The sequence below is a fragment of the Megalopta genalis genome, chromosome 5 (assembly GCF_051020955.1).
Source record: "Megalopta genalis isolate 19385.01 chromosome 5, iyMegGena1_principal, whole genome shotgun sequence".
Classification (NCBI taxonomy): domain Eukaryota; kingdom Metazoa; phylum Arthropoda; class Insecta; order Hymenoptera; family Halictidae; genus Megalopta; species Megalopta genalis.
In genome coordinates this window covers 27,720,070-27,746,795 of record NC_135017.1, presented here as the reverse complement: position 1 = coordinate 27,746,795, position 26,726 = coordinate 27,720,070, and the positions used below count along the sequence as shown (strand labels likewise).

Sequence of the window (26,726 nt, the reverse complement as noted above, 5' to 3'; positions counted from 1 at the left end):
ACGCGGAACGCAACTGATTACTCGGGAATTCCTTGACATTTAGATGAATTTATTGTTCGTTTCGACTCCGGGATCGAAGATTTTTACGGAGTCGCCGTGTGACGGTCCACTTAGTCTGTCACCACCACTGATTAAAGGGTCCTTGTTTGCGGATGCGAGATTTTTCCACGCGGCTTCGGCGTTCCGCTCAATGGATCGTGAAACGATGAGTTATCTGAGATCTAAGCTTTCCTGGTACAAGATTCTCAGGTGAAAGAAGAGGTGAGTTGTGGAGAAATTCCTCGGTTCCGTTTTAATATATATAGTTTGCGAATAATATATCGGAAAGTGTGCGGAGTAATTTACCGGGGATGTTGTTTATGCATTTTCTATCGCCGTTTGCACAGGGAAAACTGTAAACTCGAAAATCAAGAGTCGAGAACTTCTAAAAATACTGTTCGTTGCGACGTTTTCGATCATAATCCGATATATTATTTCGATTAATGTAACAATTTCTTTTCTTATATTTTTATATAAAATTTAATTCTAACGAATTTTTATTATAAATTAAGATTTTTAATTGAGGTGATCAATTACTTTTGCAACATTCTTATGTCTTATGGATCTGAATAAAATTAGGAAGATACAATTAATTCCGTTACCCAGCAGTCAAGGTGGTAAGAAATTTGCCACCCGTCATTTCCACGAGAACCGTAAACCAAGCAGGTTCGGGTCTATTTATACCCAGAGTATAAAAATCGCAATTTGACTATCTGGCTTCTGTCACATGTTTCATTAAGATCTATAGCAAATCTATAGAACGAGTAGCTTAAACATTATGTTAGCTTAAACAAAATAGTTAAAAAAAGGTTTCATCAAAAAGGTTCATCGTTCCAGCGTTAAGCTGTTTCTGAACTAAGCTAATAGTACCTATTATGAAACACCTCTCAATTATGAACCCTACTTGAAACAGTAGTGCAAACAATATAAAAAAAAATATATAGTGCATATGATACTGGATGTAAAAATTCTATCCATATTTCTGAACATTGTTTTTTATAGTTTCACTCACAGAAATACTGTTTTGTAACAATCAGTTGTGAAAACAACTGTGGACATTATTTAGGAATTTTTTCATTGTCCCGATTTATGGAATAGTTGGCATCCGTGTTTCATATTTAATGTCCCTATTTTGGAACGGCATTTCCAAATGTCCGTTCCAAGTTAGAGATATTCAATATAGAACACGGAGACATGATACGGAAACGGTGTGTGTTCCATAACGCTCGTACTTTACTCTTTCACTCGTTAATACGAGTGAATTTTTAGTCGTATTAAGTGAATATTTCAAAGTTTATTACGTTATCTAAAAACATCAATCTACCGGACAGTGGTACAAATAATCAACAACAACACACTTAAGTTGTGATTAAATGGTGATGATAATCGTATAAAATCCCCTGAAAACCGTTCCATAATTGGTTCTTTTATCTTGTCAACACCCTGAAAGAACAGGAAGGTGTCTCGCGGGGCGGCCTCCATCGAAATCGAATGAAATCGAATGAAATCGAATCAAATCGAATCAAATTCCAATTTCCTCGTTACACGAGGCGGCCGAGGCGGCCGCGGAAATCTCCGGAAAAACCGCGCGACTAACAAGATTAATCGGCCATTAAACGCATCCTCCTGCGAAATGGTACACAGTCAAGAGTGTATCAACCCCAGGGGAAACGCATTCCTTTTGTACAGTACTAGTTACAGCGGCGCGGTCGAAAAAAAGGAGGAACGAAACGGGGAACGATAGCAGTTAGGGGCTAAACCTGTTTCTCAGGCTTGCACAGCTGCTCCTGTATTTCGATCAAACGTCATCGGTTTTAATTAAGTCTCGAAAACACCGATGAAATTGATCGCGTACGCGAACCACGGATTTTGTGCACCGTGGATATACCACGGGACGATAAGCATTTCCAAGACTTAGGGGACGTTTCCCCGACTTCCGATGCCGTCGGTTCGCCGCCAACCACACCTTCCACGCTACACCTGTATCGCTCGCGTTTATGGTTGTTAGATAGAATGTCATACTAGGATCTGAATGCCGAGCCGGGTTTTTAACTCTCGTGCTGTCAACTTTTTAACTCTTGTGTGACAACTCGTTCATTTTCCGTTTCCAGAGGTTGTAACGTGCTCGGTGCTTCTGTGATTATGTTGTTATTCGATGTACACGGCGTAAACAGGAATCGGTGTAACGGTAGTTGTCTAAATACGGATTTTTTTTCGCGTGCTCAAAGAAAAAATAGTTCAGGGATAAATTGTAAACGGATACTTTTGCTTTATGCATATTTCAAGGTTGTTCCAGGCAATGAAATTTGCACAATTGTTAAAGAGGCACCGAGTTAGGGTAGATCTTGTTGGGGAGCGTTGATATGATCAGCCCGTTTTATTAATACCTATTTAGCCACTCCGATTTTATCTCATCTCATTTTATACTAGTTCATTTATTTTAATTTACATGACATTTACATGGCGTTCTGATTTTAACCGTAGTCTTAATCTTATTTTTAATGACGAGCAACGCGTTTCATCTTCTCTTATTCTAATTTCATTATAATATGAATATAATTTCATAATATGAATTATCTCTCTTCTTTTTTTGTTATCTATTAACCATCTATCTTTTCGTATATCTATTTCATCTTCTCTTATTCTAATTTCATTTTATTTTATGTCATATTATCTCTCTTCTTTTTCTGGTATCTATTAACCATCTATTTTTTCCTATATCTATTTTAATTCTATTATTCAATTTCGCGACTTTTTACTCTACTCCACCTATTTTAGCCGACTGATCTTACCGCGTTTTACACTATTTTATCTGTAACTCAAGTATTTCATTCTAGTCGAATTTATTTTATGACAGAAAATAATTCTTTCGATAAAAAGGTATCGAACAAAATTAACAAAATTTTCTGAATAAAAATATTTGAAGAATTAATAACCTAATAAGCAGAGAAAGTTTGGTGCATTTTTTATGGCACACGTTTCATTTGCCAATTTACTAAAGACCTGTAATATTCTATATGTTCCATTTATAAACTTGTTTACAACATTCAAATTTTGACTCGTTCAATTACTATGACAATGGATGACTGATCCGATGCTATATGTCAACATTCTGATCGAATGGAATAAATAACAACTGAATGAAAAGTAACAGTACCTCATACAACATAGCCAATTTTATTATAGAAAGATTCACAATTTTTGTGATAGTGTTAACTCAATAAACACTGAACATCTTAAAGACGTCCATTTCACGTCCATTTTAGGTCTGAAGTTAGTAGTCTTAGTATGCTCTAAGATGAACGTATGTAAGACGATTTATTTCAGACGTTAAAAGGGGGGGGGGGACGTCTAATTCGGGACGTCTTCAAGACGTCTTAAAGACGTCTTTGTGCCATCTGAGAATGTCCCATTCAATATGTGTCCCGTTCATCATAGTTCTCTCGTATTGTGATTGCTAGACTACAGATTTTTATGAAAAATAAAAATGTTCTGCGTTCTTTGAAAGAAATAGAAACCAATTAATTGCATAAAAATAAATGCCTGAAATCCACGGTCTAGTGATTATGTTCACCGGAGGATGAACCATTTCGGATTGTCACTTGTATATTTCGAAGCGAATAAAGAACAACGTTCCCGGTAAACAAATCGTCCGGCTAACAAGACACTTTCACTTTCTAGATTTTAATTAAGGCGTAAACTGGATTTGAAAGCAGGATTAATGTCGTGGTTTCAGTTGGCCACTGCGGATGAGAAGACGATGTAGGACACGTCCAGGGAAGAATTGTGTTAGCAACTCGTCTTCCGAACAGCGCTGGTATATGTTAACCAACGTAATCAGGTTATTTTTACAAGATTCCGCGTGTTCATTTAACCTGCTCTTGAAACTGGTTATAGCGTGCAGTATGCGAATGCGTTTTCAAACCGTAAGCAAGTCATCCTATTTCAATTAGAATCTCTGTGGATTGTAAATTGCCGGCCGTTTCGAGCGATTTTAAAAAGAACTTGCCGAAAAAAGCTGCATACAGTGCGGTTCGTAAAGTACCTGCACCGCTAACAAGGAAATCTTATAAAAATGCACACAATGTTTCTGGAATGGCAATCTATGACACAGTGCGCACAACGTAGCCATGGAAACATTTCGTGTTTTGTACATGCGAATTAAATTCGAAATATTTCAAACTCAAGAACCAGATCTATTAAAAGTAATCGTGTAACGTATTAATAAATCTCACACGTAATTTTAATATTACAAAGAAGAGAAAATGGTTCGATGAGACGAGGCTTTTGAACTTGATGAAAGCAAATGCTCACAGCATGGTTCATCAAATTATCTACTCTCTGCACAGCTAATAAGGAATCGTTATAAAAGTGCGCATTGCCTTCGGAACGGCGATCTATGAAAAATGTAGCGCACACGTAGCGTTCGGGACATCTGAAATTTCAATTAAATACGCGTGTATTAAATTCTAAATGTTCGAAAATTAAGAAGCAAATTTACAGAAACTCCTCTAATACCAATAGCTTAATGATAACATTAATACTAATATGTAGTCGTTCCACCGGCAACGGAAGCTCTCTTAAGGGTCCCCAGCAAGAAGTTAATTCGGTATCACGCGGAGAACGGCCCCGCTAAAACAGGACGCTCGAATACATAGTCAACATCCGAACCGCACAACAACAACTGCGAAACGATCGGAAATATGTATCGGAACACTTGAACTGGTTTGCCGGCGCGACAAACATCGCAATCGGTAATAGAAATGCAACAAAATACCATCAGATAGGTCGACGGTGACGCGTAAACTATTTCGTAGATGTCGAGCAACACGAAACAGCCCAGGGATTCAGAATTCGAATGCCGGCCTAACGAACCCGGCTCGTGTGGCCGATTCGTTTTTCCCCACACGTACGTTTCTGTAATTTAGATGCCGCGATAGCGTATTACGGGATAAGAAGAGGCGGAGAGAAGCGGTCGGCGTCGCGTGGCACTCGGCCGCTTCATTTTCTTCCTCGACTGGTATGCTCTCGCCGTCTGTCTGCTCGGGACGTGCTATGAGGCGATTTTATCGAAAGGAAGAGCAACTTTTTCCAGTGGACAGCTTGACTTACCGAGCCGTAAAGAAGACCACAGGAATCCATGCACAGGTACAGGCACGTCGCCACACCTTGGATCCTCAATTGACCTCTGGATACGGACGTTCTTTGAAATATCGCTGAAAATCAAAAACACCTGGTCAGATATACACGCACTTCCGCGATCATCATTGGTTACTTATTCTATCTAGTCGTTACGTCGCACAGCGACGCCCTGACACGAACAATTGGCAAAACAGCAACGGGCTGACTCGGTCGCAATTTTCGAAACATGTAGCAGCAAAAAGCTGATCCAGCTGCAATTTTCGATAGCAACAGAAAGCCAGCTCTGTTACAATTTTCGAAGTTACATGGTAGCGAGAAGCTGGCCAAGTTGAAACTTTCGAATGCACATAGCAGCAAAAAGCTGGCTGAGTTGTAATTTTCGAAACATGTGGCAGAAAAGAAGGTGGTCCGGTTGTAATTTCCGAAGTACACAGCAGCAGAGTGCAAGCTGTCTTACAATTTTCGATATAGATAACAGCAAAAAGCTAACTAAGTTGCAATGTTCGAAGTATATAGTAGCAATAGGCTGGCTGAGTTGCCTGAGTTTTAAAAATATGCAACAGCAAAAAGTTGGCACAGCTGCAATTTTCAAAGTATATAGTAGCAAAAAGCTGGCACGGTTGTAATTTTCGAAATATATAGCAGCGAAATGCTGGCATCAATCAACGTCTGTAGCAGCAGAAAGTTGGTTAAGTTGCAATTTCCGTAGTACATTAGCAGCAGGAAGCTAGCTCGGTTGTAATTTTTGAAACATGCAGCAGCAAAAAGCTGAACCATTTGCAATTTCCAAAGTCTGTAACAGCATCAAGTTGCGTCAAATGCAAAAAGTGGCGAATTCTTGTGCTTCGTAATACCTTAAAGGTGATAACGTTTTTTGATGTGTCAAGCTAAAGCTTATCCTTAAAAAATCACTTTACCATTCAAATATGCAGTCTAAAAAATGTCTAAAATGCCTAAGAAACGTCTCGTAATCTGGAAATGGGGAGTTCCTGAGGTCGTTCGAAGTAACTTTTTCCTCAGCGAAAATGCAATCCGCGGCTTGGTTCACGAGTTATTAACGGAAAATACTGACCAATGAGAAGCGAACTCGCCTAGCGCTAGGCGGCCGAGCCAATGAGGGAAACTGGGCTTCGACCGCTCGTTGGTTCGGCCACCTTGCGCCAGTCGAGCTCGCCTCTCATTGGTCAGTTTTTCATTAACAACTCGTAAACAAAGCAACACCCCTTTTTCGAGTGTTAACGTCATTACGGGACACCCTGTATAACGGCACGAAAAAAGTTGACAGTCATCGAAAAACCTGTTCAAACGAGATTTATGATACAAAGTAAACATAAGTGGTTCAAAAACACGAGTTCATAAAAATCGTATAAAGTTATGAATTCTGGACAACTTTTTGAGAAAGACACGAGTACGTCGAGCAAATTCAAGGGGTAAACAAAAATTGTAAAATTGACGATAATTGTAGTTACGAAGACCGATCGGTTCCAATATGTTACCAGTTCCGATAATTAGTTTATCATTTTCTTCCTGTGGTTGCGATGATAGGGAAATGAGGAAGATGCAGTTTAACGACGGCGGCGTTAATGATCAATAACAAAAAACGGCCGAAATACTTCGAGTCTTTCAACTCTTTATCAAAGTCGATTTTCTTGAATTTCGTGTTCGTCTCTGGATGAAACTTGCGGTCTTATGGAACGATTAAGGATTTAAAAATGTGTTCAGTCACCCGAAATGTCTACGTCGTTTTTGACGATACGAGAACGTGTGCGAAGGAGAAAATCGTCGTCGAAATTAATATATTTTTTAAGATTAATTTTTTATTTAAAGGTTAAAATAATTAATTATAGTTTTAAAGCTACCACCGAAGCAATAATTTCATTCCTTATTCATTTTCTCGATCGTTAATCCCCTAACGTACAATAATTTTCATCTGTACGTGTCATTCTAGCATAGTAAATCAATTTTTAAACTTGTTTTCAGATGACTCCGAAGAGGTAATTGACGCCATTCGATTCTCTTGTGGGACAAGTTTTATTTTTATAGAAATGGAACAGCTTCAAAATTCGTAAAGTTTATACGGCTTAAAAGTTTCTATAAAAGTGTTAATTTCGTGTGTCCGTGACATGCACTGGCACGAGTTTAAGGGATTAAAAACAGCAAACATAATTCAAGTGAAAATGAACCTCTCAGTTGACAAATGGCGGAAGTCCTGTTTCTTAATACTGTCAAAATTGGACGTTTATGTAATACTTCATAAAAAAAATCAGAGCAGAATGTAGTTTTATAGTAAGGAAATAGAATGAAAGAATAGTGATCATGATAACATAATTTAGAGGAAAAACGATATTCTTTTTACAGTCGACAAACGATATCATAACAAAAATAATCGAGTCGACATTCCTTTCTTTTACAAAAGTCATGTGTCAGTCAAAAGTCAATCTTATGGCATATGGCAATTATTGTAGAGTAATTAATAATGATATACTGTGTTTATTGGAAAGTGTTCACTACTTTTCTTGTAGTACTTTCAAAAATGACTTAACATTACTTCCATAATAATTTCCATGTGGCAATTAATGTAATAATTAATTGTTATCATTTAACGTAACAGTTTATTGCATTATGAGTCTCATTTGTTACAGTAATATTATAGAAACTCGTTCGCTGCTGCATTTCTTATCATTAACATTCACCATTGATAGCTGAAGCCACCATTTCAGATAATGTTAGTCACTATATTTGCCATGTGAAACTCTCCCTTATTTTATAATGACATAAAAGAAACTATACAGAACTTTTAATTGGCAAATAAAACAACTGTACTTAATGCTAGCTGTTTCTAGAATTTTTCATAATTTTCGAGTCACGCCACTTATCAACTAACAGGCTCGATTGACTCTACTCTTCACATGCAAGTATGAAAGATACGATTGCCCGTTATTGAAAACTATGTCTACATTTTCAGACATCTTAATGCTTGATTATTATCAATTCAACAATAACCCCTTTATCGTACGAGATGTCGTTTCAAGAACTGAAATTATTCTCTAAACTGTTGAACGTAATTATTAACCCTTTGCACTCGAGTGGTGACTCTGAGGCACCATTAAAATTTATGATGTCACGTTCTAAAATAATTTTTACATTAGCAAAACTTAGATTTAAAAAGATTGTTAAGAGCGTTACCGTTGTGCGAGCCACAAGAGTCAATTTCATATGCATAAAACGCACTTTCTCATGTAAAATAAAAATACCATAAGTCAGAGAAATTATTTTAGATTTACAGTTGAAATAGCTTCGAGCGCAAATGGTTAAATGAGGTATAACGAAGAATCGATTAGAATCGGGTTATATATTATTTTATACTTTATATTTTCCTTTACCTTTTTTAATCTTTATTTTCATTTTGGATGATATCTTAATAACAATATTAATAGATTTAATAGAAAATTATTATTTGAAGCTTAATAAGCTTTCTACGGTTCTGTACACCCGTCTTCCTGAGTCAACCGATCAATGTCCGACGGTTTCTTGCAGGGATCAGGAAGGTCCCGATCGAGCGACTAAAAACTTGAAAACTCATTGATATGCGACAAGGATTTTTGACGCGTTAAAAGAGACGTAACTCTCACCCGGGGCCATCAGAGCTCGTAACGACCAAGCGAGGTGTTCACGCAGTTGAGATTCTAAAAGGCGCGTATCCAGGAAGGTTAGAGCAAGAGAAGACCCTACTTAAGTTTCTTTAGCCCTAACCCTTAAATCAAAAGAACCGCTCACGGTGATAAATCACGCATCTATCCTAGTATATCGAATTTATGGCTGGTGAATAACGCTCGAACGAGGCCGTCTAATCGTCTCGAACGCGGAACTACGGACGATTCGAGAATCGCCCCTGTGGTAAGGCCCGCTCCAGTTTCCCGGTAATTCGCGAACCGATCGGAGACGGAGCATTTAAAATGACCATCGAGAACGGGTCGTTCTGGTTTTTCTGTTAGAAATTTTCCGCATGCTAATGACCATAGAACCATTCATCCTCGACGGCCGGATGCTGTCCGGCTTCGACCCGTTCCGACTCGATTGCAGTGCACGTCGCTCGTATTTTTCGTCGCATGGAACTACAAAGTATACACATCCGAACCATTTTTCACGATCTTTTTTCAGGAAACCGGCCGGCACCCATTGGTCCCGAGGCGAAGGTATCGATTATGGGAATCGAAACACGCTAAGGGACCAATAATCAAATGTTCCGACGAACGACGGTAAAGGCCGGCAATTACCGATAACATCTACGGGACAAAGTCGTTAATAATCGTTCTCTGTCTTTATTGGTATCTCGCAATTACATTCATTGAGTGTCATACTGTACATACGTATTAGGACTAAATGATTGAGATTGAGCTCTCCTATTAATAACGCTACGGTGGGCGGACGAAATATACGGAGAATCTTGGTTATCCGAGCTAAGTGGAGAGTTACATAGTTGTTCGGTCGGATAATCGAACAGATACTTAGTAAGTCGAACTTAATCTTCGCTGAATTGTGAATCGATGTATCGTTTCGCATGCGAGATGCGTTCGGTTCAGCTGGTTACCGGTCGCTGCTCTAATTCAATACCGAGATACACCGCCCTCCGAAGGTTAAATTAAATTAAAGGGCATCTGCTTATTTCGTATAAATTGTGAGTAAATTCTTTCTAAGTGACGCTCAGATTGTAGCATTTAAAAAATTATCACAATTTCACATCGAATTTTCATAGCTATCCAATTTTCTGTAAGTGTCCTAATACTTTTGGAGAGGGGTGTACATCTAAATAATGAAGTTTAAGGAAACAGACATTTAAAGTTTTATTTTCCTAATAACAATTTGGTTTTCGAAAATAATGAAATATTATTTTCGCTATATTTTGTATGTTGAAAACAATAAAATAAAATAAATATAATTATAAATAATCATAATAATGGAGAAGTCATATATAAATATAGATATTTTAATATCTCAATATTTTTCCAGAGAAACACAAAAAAGGTAAAAATGGAACAGTGAGATATGACGATTAATGCTTTTGCCTTAGACATTCAAAGGTATATCAGTATTGCATTTGGTATGAAAAAGTAAAATATCTCAAAATGACGTATTTTGTAACGTGTTAAACAATTGGCTTACAATAATATCATTCGAGCAACAAAATAACGATCTATCAAAGACCATTTTTCTTTTTCTCGTATTGAATTAGCCATCAGAATATCTACATTCTACATGCATATAAGCTAACGTGCTTGAATGAGCACATCTCGATTCGTTCTCCACCTTAATACTCGCCAAAAATTTTCCTCGTCATCGAAGGGTGCTTCAACCAAAACGAAGATAAAACGATATATTCGATCAATATCGATCTGTTTTCAAGTTTCGATACATCGTGAACGCGCAGTATCCGCAATCCAGTTTCAAAAGCAGAAAGAAGCAAAACGGTAATACGTGTGCGCTTACAAGAATGTAAAACGTTAATGTCTCCGGACTGTTGCTCTTCCGCGTCGCTAACGAACCGATGAAACATGAATTCTCTTCCGCCACGTATGCTCCCAAGCACCTTTGCTTATCCTTATCTGAAGGCTCGCCCGAAGGCAGACGCGATGCTGTCGGTACAATTAGACGAACGATCGGCGTAGCGCAGCGTGTGCTCGGTCCTGACACCTGCATCTTGGAAACCCTGCGACCGTGTAAACAAGCTAACACTGATCGCTGATGCTTTCGTTTCAAATCCTTCTTGCCCCCCTGTTTTCAGTCTCGTAACATTTGTAGCGTAGATCGTGTAATACGAAACGTCGGATCATTCGAAGAGAAAGGCTAATTGTCTTTTCTTTAACTTCTTGCACCACGATTTCTTTTACGGTTGCAGCGACTAGGATTTCTTTGTAGTTCATAATTTGTTAGAAGAACAAAGAAATTGATAACTATTGCCTGCCTACGTGTTTCCCAATAGCTGTGCATTAATGACAACAGAATAAAATATTACTTCGATTTAACCAGTTAGCTGTGGCGCCTCTTTTTCAGATTCAGAATTCAGCTATATTTAATAAATATAGCTCAGCTATATTTATTAATTTTTCGAAACATATTTTTGTAGAAACTTGAATGTAGGCTTATTAGTCTTTATATTGTTCCTAGTGTAGCAGCCATTTATTTAATTAAATTGTCGAAACTTGACTAATTAGGTGACGATTTAAATACATTGGGTCAAAACGACCCGGTAACCGTAGGTTCAGGATTAAGAAATGTCAATAAAATTGTTAAAATTGTTTTTAGCAGCGAAAATCCCTGAAGTCCGCCGACAGTGCACAGTAATTGGCTCTTCTGCCCTACGATGTAGATTGTAGTTTCGTGAATTGTGAGTAATTTTTTACGATAGAATTGTATAATATACGTATTTTTTCGTTATTTTCGTTTGGCATTTGTTCACGAATGTATTAATAACCGAGTTATTACCTGAAACGTTTGCGTGGATCACCTTATATGATATATTGTACGTGGATATAGACGATTGACTTTGAAAAATATTATAAAAATAATATTACATGTGTATAATACATATTTTTTATATTATTATTATTATATATTATATATACACATATATATAATATATAATAATAATAATAATATATATATATATATATTGTCTATACTATGGAAGAAAAAAATTATGAATTTCATAAAAAATCACGAATTTCGTCAAAAATTATAAAATCAAAAAAAAAATTGCCGGACAGGTAAAATTTGAAAATAGAATAGATTGTGTGCCACGGCTGCCAAACAACTGGGAAAACTTCTGTTGCCTACATAAGAGTTAACGTAACTGGTTACTTGCTATGTAAGACTCGCGCTCTCCAGGAGGTTGAGAAACTGTCGCGGGAACACAATTTATTACAGCAAATCGACAACTCACGCGGAACCGTCCAATCCAACTAACTTCCAGTTTCTTCGTTTTCTGCGGACGCGTTTTCCGACGCTGTACATCTGTATCGATCGCTCCGAGATGATGTCGCATGCTGAGAATTACACGCCTGTCACGATCTGATACGAAGCGTGATGCAAACGTATTCCGAATACCATATAATTTTCTATGTGCTATATTGATTGTTCGTATTCTGTACGATCTCTTCGAACGTTTTATTGAACATTGAATCGTTCTGTGAGGCTTTTATTTGGCAGTTCGTTGACATGCTTCCCCCATCTCCAAAAGTATTCGGTCACCTGCTTAGTTAGTATAAATTGTAATATTCCATTCAGTTTAGGTAATGTCTGCAAGTCTGCAATATGGCATCATATCGTACATATTAAGTTACAAACGCTTGTCACTTATGCAATATTAATTTACCCATTGAGATGGTTCATTGAGATCGAATCCGGGGTACATTTCATGCTCATCGCACGGTACGACGCGCACTGATTTAATACGTGGATCACACTATAAAATGCATAGAACCAAAGTGTATCAGAAATAATAGAACGGATGCCAAAATTAGCCCAAGAAGTAATTAGAAAACGCCTGTGGATATATCGACGGAAAGAAAATTTAATTTTCTTTTATAATATTGATGTCATTTTTGTTAGAACGTAAAATATATTTATGTACCTGTTACAGTCTAATATAATCAACTTTGAAATAAATTTAAAGAATTAGAACAATTTCATATCGGATTTTCATATTTACTTAATTTTGTATATTATATATATTATATATAATATAATATTAATTATATATATTATAATATATATTATATATTAATTATAAATATATATATATATATATATATATATATATATATATTATATATAATATAATATTAATTATATATATTATAATATATATTATATATTAATTATAAATATATATATATATATATATATATATATATGTATTATAATATTAATTATATATTATATTATATATATTATATTTGTATATCTTAATTTGTTTCATATTAACTTAATTTTTAATATTTACTTAACTTTGACGGAATTAATATTAAATCGTTTATCTGTCGAACTTAAAAATTAATTTTTATTATAATCCGTCAAGTAGAGTTAACTTTGTTAGAATCTGCGAGGCGTATGATCGTCAGAAAAGCAATCCTGTTTTTTCTATTCAAGTCATTCTGATCCAGTGTCTTCAACAACAAGGGTTAAATACTTTTTCAAATATTTCTATCCAGGTCAGTCCAGTTATCGCTGCGGCCAATCTTTTCCTCGAGGTCTTTTAATTTCTTCGACTTTCCAGTATACATCCCAATGGATTTTGTCGCGAAAAATCCAAAGATCGAAGTCCTGAATCTAAGAATGTAATTAAAATAACTCCTAAATTCGTTCATTAAAAAGTTATGCGCGTCCAAAGTTAACGAATTTCCAGCGTTTTTGACAGGTTAGCACGTCATATTGATGCGTACATTTACTTCCACAGACGTAGTTTAATGAGCGGCGCCGCTCAAACGAAACTCGTCAACTTTGGACGCGCAGAACTTTCTCAACAAATGAGTTCAGGACTTATTTGAATTGCATACCTAGATTCAGGACTTCGATTTTTCGACTCTCCATCATCCGTGCATCCATTGGAATGTACCCTGAAAAGTAAAAAAAAAAGAGTAGGAAAAGTTTAGCCATCGCCGCGCTTTCTTCAAGATTCGAGATAATGACCGACCGTCTCTTCCCTTACGAAATTTTAATCGTGTCCGGCGAGCGTAACAGATAAAGCCGAGAGAACCGTGGCATCGAGATGTTCTCGACCCGATTTGAGATTCTTAATTAAGTACGGAACAGTAATTTCCCCGCTGGAGAAACGCGTCGAACGCGTGACACGCGACGGCGAAACCGACCTGGGACTGTCCGGATTACAACCCTTGTTGCCTACGCGCGACAGATCTCCCTCCAGTTATAAATTACTAATCTGCAATCAGGAATTTTTGCCGGTCGCCCTTGGTTAATCCGTCGAAGCGTCTCGCGATACACCATTCGTCGTTCGCCTCTTTATTCATGGAAACGTACGCTCCGTTCCCGATCCGATACGCGCGCGTTCCGCAAAACTTGTTTTCGTACCAACGCTCTAAAACGTGACCGACGCGTCCGAGAGCGACGTTCTCGTTCTCGTTTTTTCCTTGTCTGGCCGATGGATAAACATGTTCTAAGGACAATTAAGCGGAATTAAGGCCGGCGAGTGGATATAAATTAATATGCTGCTTAATTGTTTGTCACCTCGGGGACGGGCTTGTCAACGAAACCGGGGCACGTCCATCGCGTACGTTCCCAAGGGTACGTTAACAATGCCATTTAACCAGTTAGCTGTCTTATATATATATAGTATATATGATGTATACTCCTGTTTTTTCTATTCAAGTCATTCTGATCCAGTGTCTTCAACAACAAGGGTTAAATACTTTTTCAAATATTTCTATCCAGGTCAGTCCAGTTATCGCTGCGGCCAATCTTTTCCTCGAGGTCTTTTAATTTCTTCGACTTTCCAGTATATAACGAGTTTACTCGCCATGGAGAAGCGGCAGTATTTTGCGTCACGACGAGTATACTCGTCGCGCGCGAAATGACCATTGGACTATTTAAATTGTAATTTTAGTGAGAACCAAAACGTATTCGCAAATATCAAGATGTTCAGAATGTTTTGGGGCCAATGAATGTCCAGAAAAATCAGGACTTCGATGTATTTATGGTCTTTAGCTATCATTAGATGCTGTAAAGATGTTACATCTCGAATGATACGATCTAATTTCATGTTTTAACACATTCGGTTTTTACATTCAGATTCAAACACAAAGGGACTCGTGTTTGTCCAATTGACGTCGATTGATCCACAGATTTCTATTCGCCCGTTTGACCCGGCGAAACGATCGTTGCGACTTCGTTCTTCCTCATGTTTGAAAAGTGCTCGTAAAATACTTTGTCCGTCCATTTCACTTATCGAACGACCGAATGGTCGATTCAGTTAAGTATTCCGTGATATTCTACACGGCCGTGTTATTGGCTCTTGAATTAAAACGAATTTAATGCCTGTGTAACACGTTATATTAATTCACTATTTGACAGTTAGTATTTCGTGATGCCAGATGTATCGATAAATTCTCGTTTTATATGGACAAATAGCACGCATGATCTCTGGTTAACTATCTCCGTATCAAGAAACATGGCAACATAAATTGTATAATAGATAACCCAAACACACTGTTCCAGAAATCCTCCTTGCATGTCGAAGTTAATGTCTCTTATTAGTAAAACTGACGGTTCTACATCTTACGCTACATGATCGAAAATCATATAAGGAAAATACAAATGATCGTTCTAATACAAAGCATAAAAATATATCGTAAATCGCTGAAATAACTAACAGTAAGTAATATCGAACGTATGCACATGTAACAACTTTGTATTTGCTGAATAAACCATCTGGTTTAAAGCATGAATAAATAAATAATAAAATAAATCACTGAAATAATTAACATAAAACGTGAATTAATAAGTGCTACGATTCAAGTTTTACTCAAAAATGAATCATGTAAAGAAAATATAAATAATCGTCTGAATATACGGCACAAAAGTTCACTATAAATCACCGAAGTAATCACCATCGAACAGAAATTAATATGTATCATTTTCAAGTTTTGCTTGGAATTAGATAAACTCGTTGAAAAAAGAAGCAAGCAGAATTCAAGTACAATGAATGTGACAGCTATTTTCGAAAATTGTGAAGGAAAGTCTATCGAGACTCCGTTATCCAAACATTTATTTTTACAATATTCTGCTATCCAAACGTTCAATAGAACTATTATATAATAGAACTATTATATAATAGAACTATATATAATAGAACTATTATATAATAGAACTATATATAATAGAACTATTATAAATCTAAATATTACAATGCTTATATATAGATAATAATCTAAGTATTGTAATATTTAAATTTATTACCACTAGACTGCGGGTCTTTATGCAAAATAAAACTTATCTTCATGAAGTACAACAAAGACGAGTCGAGTAAAAATTTCATTTGTTACATAACAATCTCAACGAGTTAGAGATAATACATAGGTGTTCTTAAATTCTTTTAAAATCTTCATTGTTTGAAATTCCACCTACCCATTTTCATTATAAATGCATAAAATCCGCACACACAGTCCAATTGTCACCTAGTGGAGAACTCGAATGAAATTTTTCGATAATGGAATGTTTTGGTTCAATATATTACAAGAACAAACGATCGCATAAGTGAGTGTGTGCTAAAAGGGTCGAATAAATCGCACGATAAATATGTAATACGAAATGGACGTTTGCTTTATATATGTAAGTAGTGAAGTGTAAATACATGTTGCAGCCTGTTTTTCGAAGGAAGAGGCCTGAGGTATGTTGTCGGTCATAATAACTGTCCAACCGTAAACTACTTTGTAAGTAATTTAATGTTACATGTAGCAATCTAGGCAATTATCTGGGGAGATCTTCAATTAAAATTTAAAATAGAACTTCGACTACGTGCCCACGCGGGATCAATGATTCAGACTATCAACTCCTTTATCAATACACTCGAAAATAGCATGTACGATATCAATACCACTTCGAATGAAAGCAAATTCTTATAATTTTTCCGATTCGAAGCGAAAACAACATCTGCTGCAGACATAAAGAGATCTAAAATATTTTAGTAATAATAAAGGGCAGACGAAATACAAGAACAAAGAGAGAGAAAGAAAAAAATTAAAAGGACAAACCAAACTTAAATATGAACACTTGAGACTTTTTATTTTCTTTCTTTTTTTGCAGATGCAACGCGGGCAGGTAGCATAATCGATGGTATCATTTGCTTTCCGCGAACCGATAAAACTCTTCGAGCGTATCATACAATAATTACTGTAAAATCGAAGGAAAAAACCAGCGTGTTTCCCGTCGCGTACAATTATATTTCGCGCAAAAAAAAATGATACCGTGGGGACACGCGTAGCGGTTCTGTGTAACATTATGAAGAACATATTAAGTATGAGCTTTTCTCATATCCCGGCCACGCGAATTAATCATCCGCCGGCTAGTTTTTACGCGATCCTGATAGAATCAAGACGAAATTGAATTTACCGGCGCAACACGCCGCGATCAGGGATCGACCAGTCGCCTAATTCTTATTGGAGGCAAACACCTACTGCGCAATTTCCCAGATGCGACACCGCATTAAGGCGAATCGTTTCTCGCGCGCCATTAGAGTCGGCTCAACGAGAAAAATCGGAATAGCACTTAATTTATGTTACGCTGCCTGCTCCAAATATAATAAAATTCCGAACTTTCCTGCGCGCTCTTATCAATCAAGATAATGTTCCTCGACTTATAGTGAACCTGCTCGACACGTTCGAATACCACCAGACCGGTACCGCAGTGCACAATTTGATATATTTTATTTGTAGAATTTTATTCGTAGAATTTATTCGATATATTACTTGAATCTATTCAATCTATTACTCGAAGAATTTATTCGATGTATTACTCAAATAAAATTTTATTTGAAGAATTTATTCGAAGTATTAATCGAATAAAATGTTATTCAAAGAATTTATTCGATGTATTACTCAAATAAAATTTTATTTGAAGAATTTATTCGAAGTATTAATCGAATAAAATGTTATTCAAAGAATTTATTCGAAATATTAGTCGAATAATTATTCGAAGAATTAATTCGATGTATTATTCAAATAAAATTGTATTCGATGTATTACACGAATAAAATGTTATTCGAAGAATTTACTCGATGTATTGGTCGAAGAATTTATTCCATGTACTGTTTAATGAATTTATTCGATATATTATTTAACTAAAATTTTAGTCGAAGAATAATTCAATGTATTATTCGAATAAAATTTTATTCGAAGGATTTATTCGATGTGTTACTCGAATTAAATGTTATTCGAAGAATGAATCCGATGTATTATTCGAATAAAATGATATTTGTGAAATTGATTCGAAACGTCATCTCGATAAAATTTTATTCGAAACATTAATCGAATAACAATTTATTCGAAAAATTTATTCGAAGGATATATTCGAAATGTTATTCAAAGAAAAATTATTCGTTATTAGGAATAACTATTTAATTTGTATATTTATTCAGATCCAATGTTATTCATTATTCAAAAGAGCTCATGGAGGAGTTCTTTCTTTGTTGCAAATATATATATATATATATATATAATTACTAGAACAAGTAACAAGACGGCAGAGACATTACAAGAATTTCAGAATATTTTTATATCATATAACACTTGCAAAAGTGATGAAGCTGCTTTCATTAGAAATTGTTTAATATATTTCTTTATTCAACTGCATATTATAAGAATTGTGAAAAATTCGAATAAATTCGAATATAATTCTTACGAGGCAATTTTTGTTAATCGCTTACAGATCTCGGTAGGTTTACTGTCCAAAACATAAATACAATTTTATCTGACCTACGTTTTTTGCAATCAACTTAGAATATTTTGATCTCGCATAAAAATCCGCAATACACCATAAATAAATTCGAACCCGTGAAAAATTTTGTTGCTAGAACGTTGTCATTGCACATTTGAAATATATTGCAGCAGACTAACCTGTTTGACGCATTGCGTCGCTGCATAATGAAGAGCTCTGTGTATATTTACATTAATTATGTAAGCCGAATAATTTGTTCGCATCTGTTTCTGGTCGTGCAGGTTTATCCGTAACTGCGGATTCCGATGGTTAGATAAGATTATTTACATGCCCTTCACACTTTAATATTTCTTGCTATCAGGAACGGAAGCGAGCCGCCATCGAGGAACGATCAGGGTGAAAATCCGTAAAAATCGAACGATCGCTGACCGCGCTGTAATTTCAGTAATAACAGTATTTCAGTTACCATGAGCCATTATGATTTTCAACTGGCGCACCCTTGCAGATAAACAACATGGGCGCATGCTTTTTGTACGAAGATACGCCGCCGCGTCGTTTAAAATTTCCTGTCAGCGATATCGCGATGAAATCTGTTATCGATTTTGGCATTGCTTCATCGATGTTTCTTGTCAAAATCAATTTGTCGTAACTAGACCGCCAATTTTCTTGTTCAATTCAATTTACGAGAATTAAACCGTTGGTATTTTGCAAATTCTCCGTTTTATATGTCATGCTGCGAAACTGGAAATTAAAGAAATGTTTTCTTTGGCGACTAAAAGATTGCAGATTGTACGCAGAACGTAAAAAAGTGCTATTGGACCATATTAATTTACACATCTTCTTGCATTTGTCAAATCTACAGATGCCATCAAACGAATTTATGAGTACGACGAGAAAACAAAACAAAAATTAATTGCAAGATACAGGAGTTACAGAGACATTTATCTCTTTTTTTACGACATTAATGAGTTTACGGTCATGCAATAATATTTTCAAATCGTTTAAATGTTTTCGCTATTTTGCATTTAATCTACTACATAAAAAATGCATAAAATCCGCAGTCTAGTAATATATAATAGAAAGTAGTTGCAAATACTATAATAGTAAATAATACGTATACTTTGTTTTTTTACTAAATCAAACATTTTTCGAACACCAGTATAATATTCCTGAATATACTGTTCATCCCACAAGATCTAAATTAATTGTTAAAACCATTTATTTGAATGCAGCTCCGTTATTCATCTGTCTCGGTTCTTTTCACCATTCTCGATTAAATGCAGTCCAGGAACAATAAATAATGTCAACAGCACTCGTTACATGCAATTCGTGAATGCAGATGAAAGATGAATTGTCAAAAGCGCCAATCGATTTCATTAAAACGTGCACGGAGGTATTCAAATTTTCGATTAGTATTCTCAAAAAAATGGTCTCGAACGTTGTCGAACGATCATGTGTCCGCTTCCTGCGTTCGTTTTTCTGAATGTGTAGCGAGAATAATTGCGACTCGATTGAAGGCGATTCGTCGCAAGCGTCGTTACCGAAGAATGCAGGAAATCAATTAGGACGTTGTCGTTTGTTAACGCTGCAGGTCATTAACTGACGCCGATCGAGCATCGGGGACGCGTGACTAATTCGCGAGCGAACCGAAGGACGCCACCACCACCTCGCAGGTAAGACTTCTTTCACCTGGCGAACATGTTCCGATATATTAAGTTATTAAAAGGGCGTCAGGAGTTCTCGCGACTGCGCAAAAAGTCCTTTGGTCTTTCTCTGATACGAATGACACTTGTTGATAACGAATTCAACACGCTTTCGACGGCACGTTAAGAGCCAGAGATATTTGAAAAAGTGTCGGAGATAGTTAACGAAATATGTGCAGTAAATTCTCCCTAATTGACGCACAGCTTGGAAACAAAAATGGACAATTTGGGAAGAGGAGGTACCGATTATTCGAGCCTCGCGACTCGTTTTTATAACTATTGACAGTTGGTAAAGAAAATAATTAATCGAAGTAATATTTTCTTCAGACGTACTGGAAATAATTATTTGAAACAAGTATTTCATATGGCTAAATTTCTATGAATTATTTGAAATTCTATTTTCTACGATTAATATTGATTATATTTCTCTTAATTCATGAATGTTATTGGAAATGTACTTACGTATCTCAAAAAATACGTGCCTCAAATGCCAACACGAATGTAATTAAGTATTTCAGGTTCATATTAATTTTAAAATACATACTTTAAATACTTATTATTAGATTGTATATTTTATGTATTTATGGAAAACTTAGTTATTTATAATTGAAAATAGTAAACAAATTGAGAGAATTAAGAAATGTCAGTGTATTATTTTTGACCTTTTAAATTTATTAAAGAAAGAAAGAATTATATTTCTTGCAATTATATTTCAGACAATTCTAATTTTGTATAAAAGTCCGCTGACTATTTATTATATATTTGTAAAATCAATTAAGTATTTCATTTAATACAGAGATAAATAAAAATATTTCATTTAATACGTGTTTACGTGTTTGTTATAGTTGAAATATTTTTTCCCAGGCACGTTTATTCTTAAATTCGTCCATTGATTCCACAGTTTTGTATTTCATCTGTTAATTTTTGTAGTAAATGCATGAAATCCGCAGTCTAATTATTATACTTTATTGGATTATAGATGAGCGAAAAGAGTTCAAATATTGGACGTTCGTTTCGAGAAGACTGCAAGGTATTGCAAGTCGAAGAGAAAAAATATGCTAATCGATCAATATTTAATAACTGTTTTTTACAAAAATATAACTAAGTATGCTTAGAATCATTTACAATTTTATTTATCAATTTTGCTCAACATATTTTTTAAGGTACTTTTTATAGATAGTCCTTCTATAAATATGAATGAAACTTATGAAAATAAAAATTAATTGGTACAAACTGAACAACGAGAAAATAATATTTATACTCTAGGTTAAAATCTAACACAATTGTTTTATATTACTTGATAAAATTACAATAGTACGCATATTCATTTAAATAGCATTTTGTAGTAATGTTTATCACAAGTAATAAAATTGAATAGATTCCTTTAAAATGTATTTTTATAATTTCAACAATTCTAATTTTTTTAAAAATTGGAACTATTCATTTTGATGGTTTCTATACACCTAGTATGACGTAATAAATTCCTTATAAATTCCTCATGAATGTATGTCTACAATCTCAAGAATTCTGTCTTTAATAAATTGGAATCTGTCATTTTAATGAATTCTGTATACCTAGCGTCACGTAATAAATTCGGTAACAATAACTCAATTTCGTACGTGCGGATTGTTTAAATATATTTTTCTAATCATTGCACTTCAAGATAGATAAATTTATCAGTGAATTAAAGCGAAGATTCGTGATTATACTTCACAGTGCACGATAATATCTTCGCAAGTGAGAACTTCGTGAAGAATTGGATTAGACAAATATAGAGCGAACAGATATGATCGCGAAAAACTAGGTTGTGCAAATTATGATACGAATATTAACGTTTCTTTCTTAATAAAACTAGGACATATTTTATAGATTTTTACTACTAACGAGGATAATATTGCGTCGAATAAACGTATATTATACGTATATAGGAAAAATAAATAGTTGAAATATAAAATTATAAAGATATAAGGCGAATTTTTAAGTATTCTGACAGAATATTGTCAGTTTATCAAAGTTAATAAAAGGAAGAAATTGTGTTTTCATTTGATTTCCGTTTCTTGCAATTGTCCTGGAAGATTTTGATTTTGCAATAAAATCAGCAGTCTAATAATACAATAACATTCTAATCATAATTCCAATGAAAATACCAATGATGTTTAATACTTATAGAAATAATTAATTCTAACAATTATGCAGACTTAACAAATATTGTTATTTGTTAAATTAAGTTATCCGTTAATCTTTCGTTTAATGAAACCTTTTGCAAAGGTCCGAGAGAAAGATTGAACTATCCATCATTTTGATTAAACGATCCGTTTAAGATGGTCTCGCAACGATTGGAAAATGATTACAAGATTTTGAGTTATTGCACGCCAATCGATCGTATTACGAAATTATTATTAAAATATCGTTCGACGATTTAAAAGCATTTGATCGTAACTGGGATCTGGGTTGCGTTAGGTCGTCAATCTGTTAACTAGTACGTTTACGACACTACAAGTTTCTTAATATGGCGCATGAATCGTTGAACCACATGCTCAAATGTCTCTCAAATGCATAATAAAGTGTTTATAAAACGGATATTGATCATGAATACTTTACTGCCGCGGTGGTTTGACTTATTTAATTAAGATGCTTGGCAAGGGAATAGCAGCTAATTGAAATCTGATGTATAGTTGTTATGTAATAACGCAGTTCGATAATTATACTGTGAAGAAACGAAAGAAGAAATTAATACTTTTAAATTGTGCTGTAAAAAAATGTCGCTGAGGCAGTTTTTATTGTTATTATTATTATAGCTTATCTACAACTGGTTTTATAAAGCCAATAAACAAATTTGATGTCTGTAAAATACTTATATAAGATACAATTTGTCTAATTGAAAGTAAAATATCATTTATGTAGTTAAAGGTAAGATATAACTGATCTAATTGAAATTGATCTAATTTATGTAATTGAAAGTACGATATAATTGAATGTAAGATATAATTGTTATAATTGAAGGTAAGATATAATTAATGTAATTGAAGATCAAATATAATTTATGTAATTAAATGTAAAATATAATTGATGTAATTGAAAGTTAAATATAACTTATGTAATTGAAAATAAGATATAATTAATGTAATTGAAAGTACGATATAATTATCGTAATTGAATGGAGTAAATTAAGTAAAATATAATTTTGCTTCCGGAAATTATTATTTTACGAAGCAATTTCGCAAGAACATTGGCTCAAAAATGATTGTTATTATTAAACTGTGGATTTTATACATTGATGACGAAAACAAGTACCTCTAATTTGAAACTGTCGGATGATTAATGACTACCATCTTTTACCTAATTACGTCGTATGTTTCTCGCGACCAATTAAAATTGTTAAAGAAGGATCAAACTATCAAATTAAGTAATTTCTTTCGCAATAAATGGACAAAAACTTTTATTTTGCATCGACATCCGCAGTCTAATTATATACCACGGATTTTATGCATTTACGATCAAAATGACCACATGAAAATTGTGAACACTTTGGAGAAATTTCATCATCATCTCATTGGTCATTATCATCACTACGAGTCATTAAAATTAGTAAAAGGAGAAACAGATATTTCATTTAATGTCTTTTCATGATAATTGAGTTGAAAAGTTTTTATTTTATATGGAAATTCGCGGTCTATTAATTATGATTATTATTGAAGCAGAGACTTTCTATTCCAAAGAATCTTCGCCATTTTATACGAAGAATCGATTCGAACTAATCGTGAGAAACTTCTAAGAAAAATCGTTGATCGCGGTCGAGTATCTATAATACGATAAATAACAGACTCCGTTAATTTTCGGCAGCCGATAGGACACGTGATTATCACCTTTTTATTTCAGCGGTACGGGATGCTTGTAATTACGTCGGCGCCCAACCAAATCCGAGTCTTTAATCTATATTTTCCAAGCCGCGTGACGGCCTGAGGAGAAAAAGAAGTGCTGCGATTAGCATAAGGGAATTTACAACGTTCTGTTACTTAATCCTCGAAACTTCATCTACTTTGTAACCTTCATAATCCGCCGGTATCGCCTTAATTAAACGATTCCTTGGTGCAGCCAGCAGATAATTAGAATTTATTAGGTTTTGGACGGCTCGGTCTATAATCGGTTCTTGGAAAACAGAATTTTGTATTTCAACCAGTTAGTGGTATCGGCCGGACTGTCTGATATTTACAACACTGCGTTCAAACGTCTCGATTTTAATTCGATGCAAGCAAATACGTGTTTCCTCTCGTTCGCCGGGATCGACGGGACACGGATAATCGGAGAACCGGGATACGAGAGTTTTTAATCGATTTAAGCCAAGAATTAATAAACGGAAACGAGGAAATAATATTCGTTTCATACACGCGAAGATAGAAGCATGCATAGTGACTCGCATTTATATTCGGTCACCTTTTCAAACGGAAGAACTTTTTTCAAAATGCACGAAATGACGTATATTTTTTAGATGTCAGAGAGATTGGAATGTGTATACATTTTTTTTTTTTAATTGTAACTGGCTGGAATGACGAAAAGGATAAGACACTCGCGTTTCTTAAACTTTTTTGTCTGATCTTATAACGAAAATTTAAACAATGCGTTTTGTAGATCTTGATAGCCTGAATAAATTCTGAAAATTTTATTGAAATCAATTAACGTTGTTATGTGAGTTACGAACTATTAACCCTCGAACGGCGGACCTTTCCGATAAAATATAACCGGATATACTTTGCGATCATTTATCTTTTCATTTATCAATTTTGTTCAACATATTTTTTACGGTATTCCTTCTAGATACGTTTAATTTTTCCATAATTTTCCCAAAATAACATGTGACAAGTGAAATTAGTTGTCAGAAACTCGACAATCGGATATCAATTTTTTCAGTCTGGGTTTTAATGGACTCTATGTTCGCTGTTGAATGTTAAAGATAGCGAATATCGCAATTTTTCTCGATTTTCGACAAAAAAACTGTGAGAAATTTCGCGACTTTTACATCTTTCAACGCCTGTAGCTTGACTTTCCGTTAACCGATTTCGATAAAATTTAAATTTTTGTTGTAGACTCGGATAAAAAAGTTAAAAAATCGTGAATCTCTTATCTTTTTGTCACCCCAAGTAATAGCAAAATTAGCAAATTACAAAAAGTATTTCGATCATTTTACAGTAAACTAGTCCACTAACATCTTCAAAAAATTTCAGCCATTTCGTTCAATTAGAAAAATATATATTCTGTTTTAAAAGCTGCCTGAATATTAACGTGAATCACTGTATCTACAATATTTATATATAATATATATTATATATATTATTATATTATATTATATTATATTATATTATATTATATTATATATATTATTATATTATATTATATTATATTATATTATATTATATTATATTATATATATTATTATATTATATTATATATATTATTATATTATATTATTCGATTACAAGAATGTAGATTTTTAATATCCGCAGTGCGGTCATTGCCTAATTAATTACACCGCGAATTTATGCGTTCTTGGTCGCACGCGACAGTTTCAGAAAACATTTAAAACACTGCTTTATTTTATTTTTAACCTACAATATGCTTTCCATTGTCATCGAGCAAAAATAAATATTTTCAATCGATTGATAACATCTTGAAGGATCGATCATATTTTCGTACAGAATTGTTTCGACAACAAAATGTACCTGTTTATCTCTCTCAAACCTTGGTTCATGCCCTTCGTATTTATTCATTTACTTTGTACTTATTATCTCTATTTATTATATTTTCTGTTAATTTCAGCTTAGAGATCGATTTTTCAGCATAGCGACCATGCTCCGCATTTTTATAAGTTACACACGTACTCGCGTTACTTTCCGCGTTATTTTTTATGAAGCGTGCCAGCATAGCGCGTATTTTTCCCGTGAAAATTGATTCGACACAGCAAATAGTACCGGATTTTCGAAAAATTAAAGAAGATTGCATGGATTTTGCGGCCGTAATTTATCACGCCGCTGATCTGATTCGGCTGCAACCGTAAGCACCCAAAACGAGATAAAAGTCGAATTTTGCGGCACGCCGATCAGATTCTACGTAAACAAACCTAATAATGTGTAATAACGTATACACGACTATATGGAAAAATCAATCAGTGTTTAAGTAAATCAGGCACCGTGGGACACCGAGATGAACGTAATAACTATAAATTACGCGTTCGCCGGTGAATCGCCGATCGACGAGCCAACGCGGCGGTAAAAGTCCCGGCGTGCATCGAGCCGGCTGTGCTCGATTTTTAATTATTCATATTCATCAGTCTCGGCGCGAGCTCCACCCTGCGTTATCGGGCCGCATCGAAATTGCTCGTCGAGCAATCATCGGACGGTT

At 34.8% G+C, this 26,726-nt stretch overlaps 1 protein-coding gene across 1 annotated transcript in view; it reads right to left on the bottom strand.

The window, feature by feature from the left end:
* LOC117222457 (uncharacterized) overlaps positions 1-26,726 on the bottom strand; it is a 316,385-nt gene that overhangs the window by 104,297 nt on the left and 185,362 nt on the right. The window contains exon 2 of the mRNA XM_033474154.2: positions 5,152-5,255. Coding sequence (XP_033330045.2) covers positions 5,152-5,255 — 104 coding nt within the window. The remainder of the gene's footprint in view (positions 1-5,151; positions 5,256-26,726) is intronic.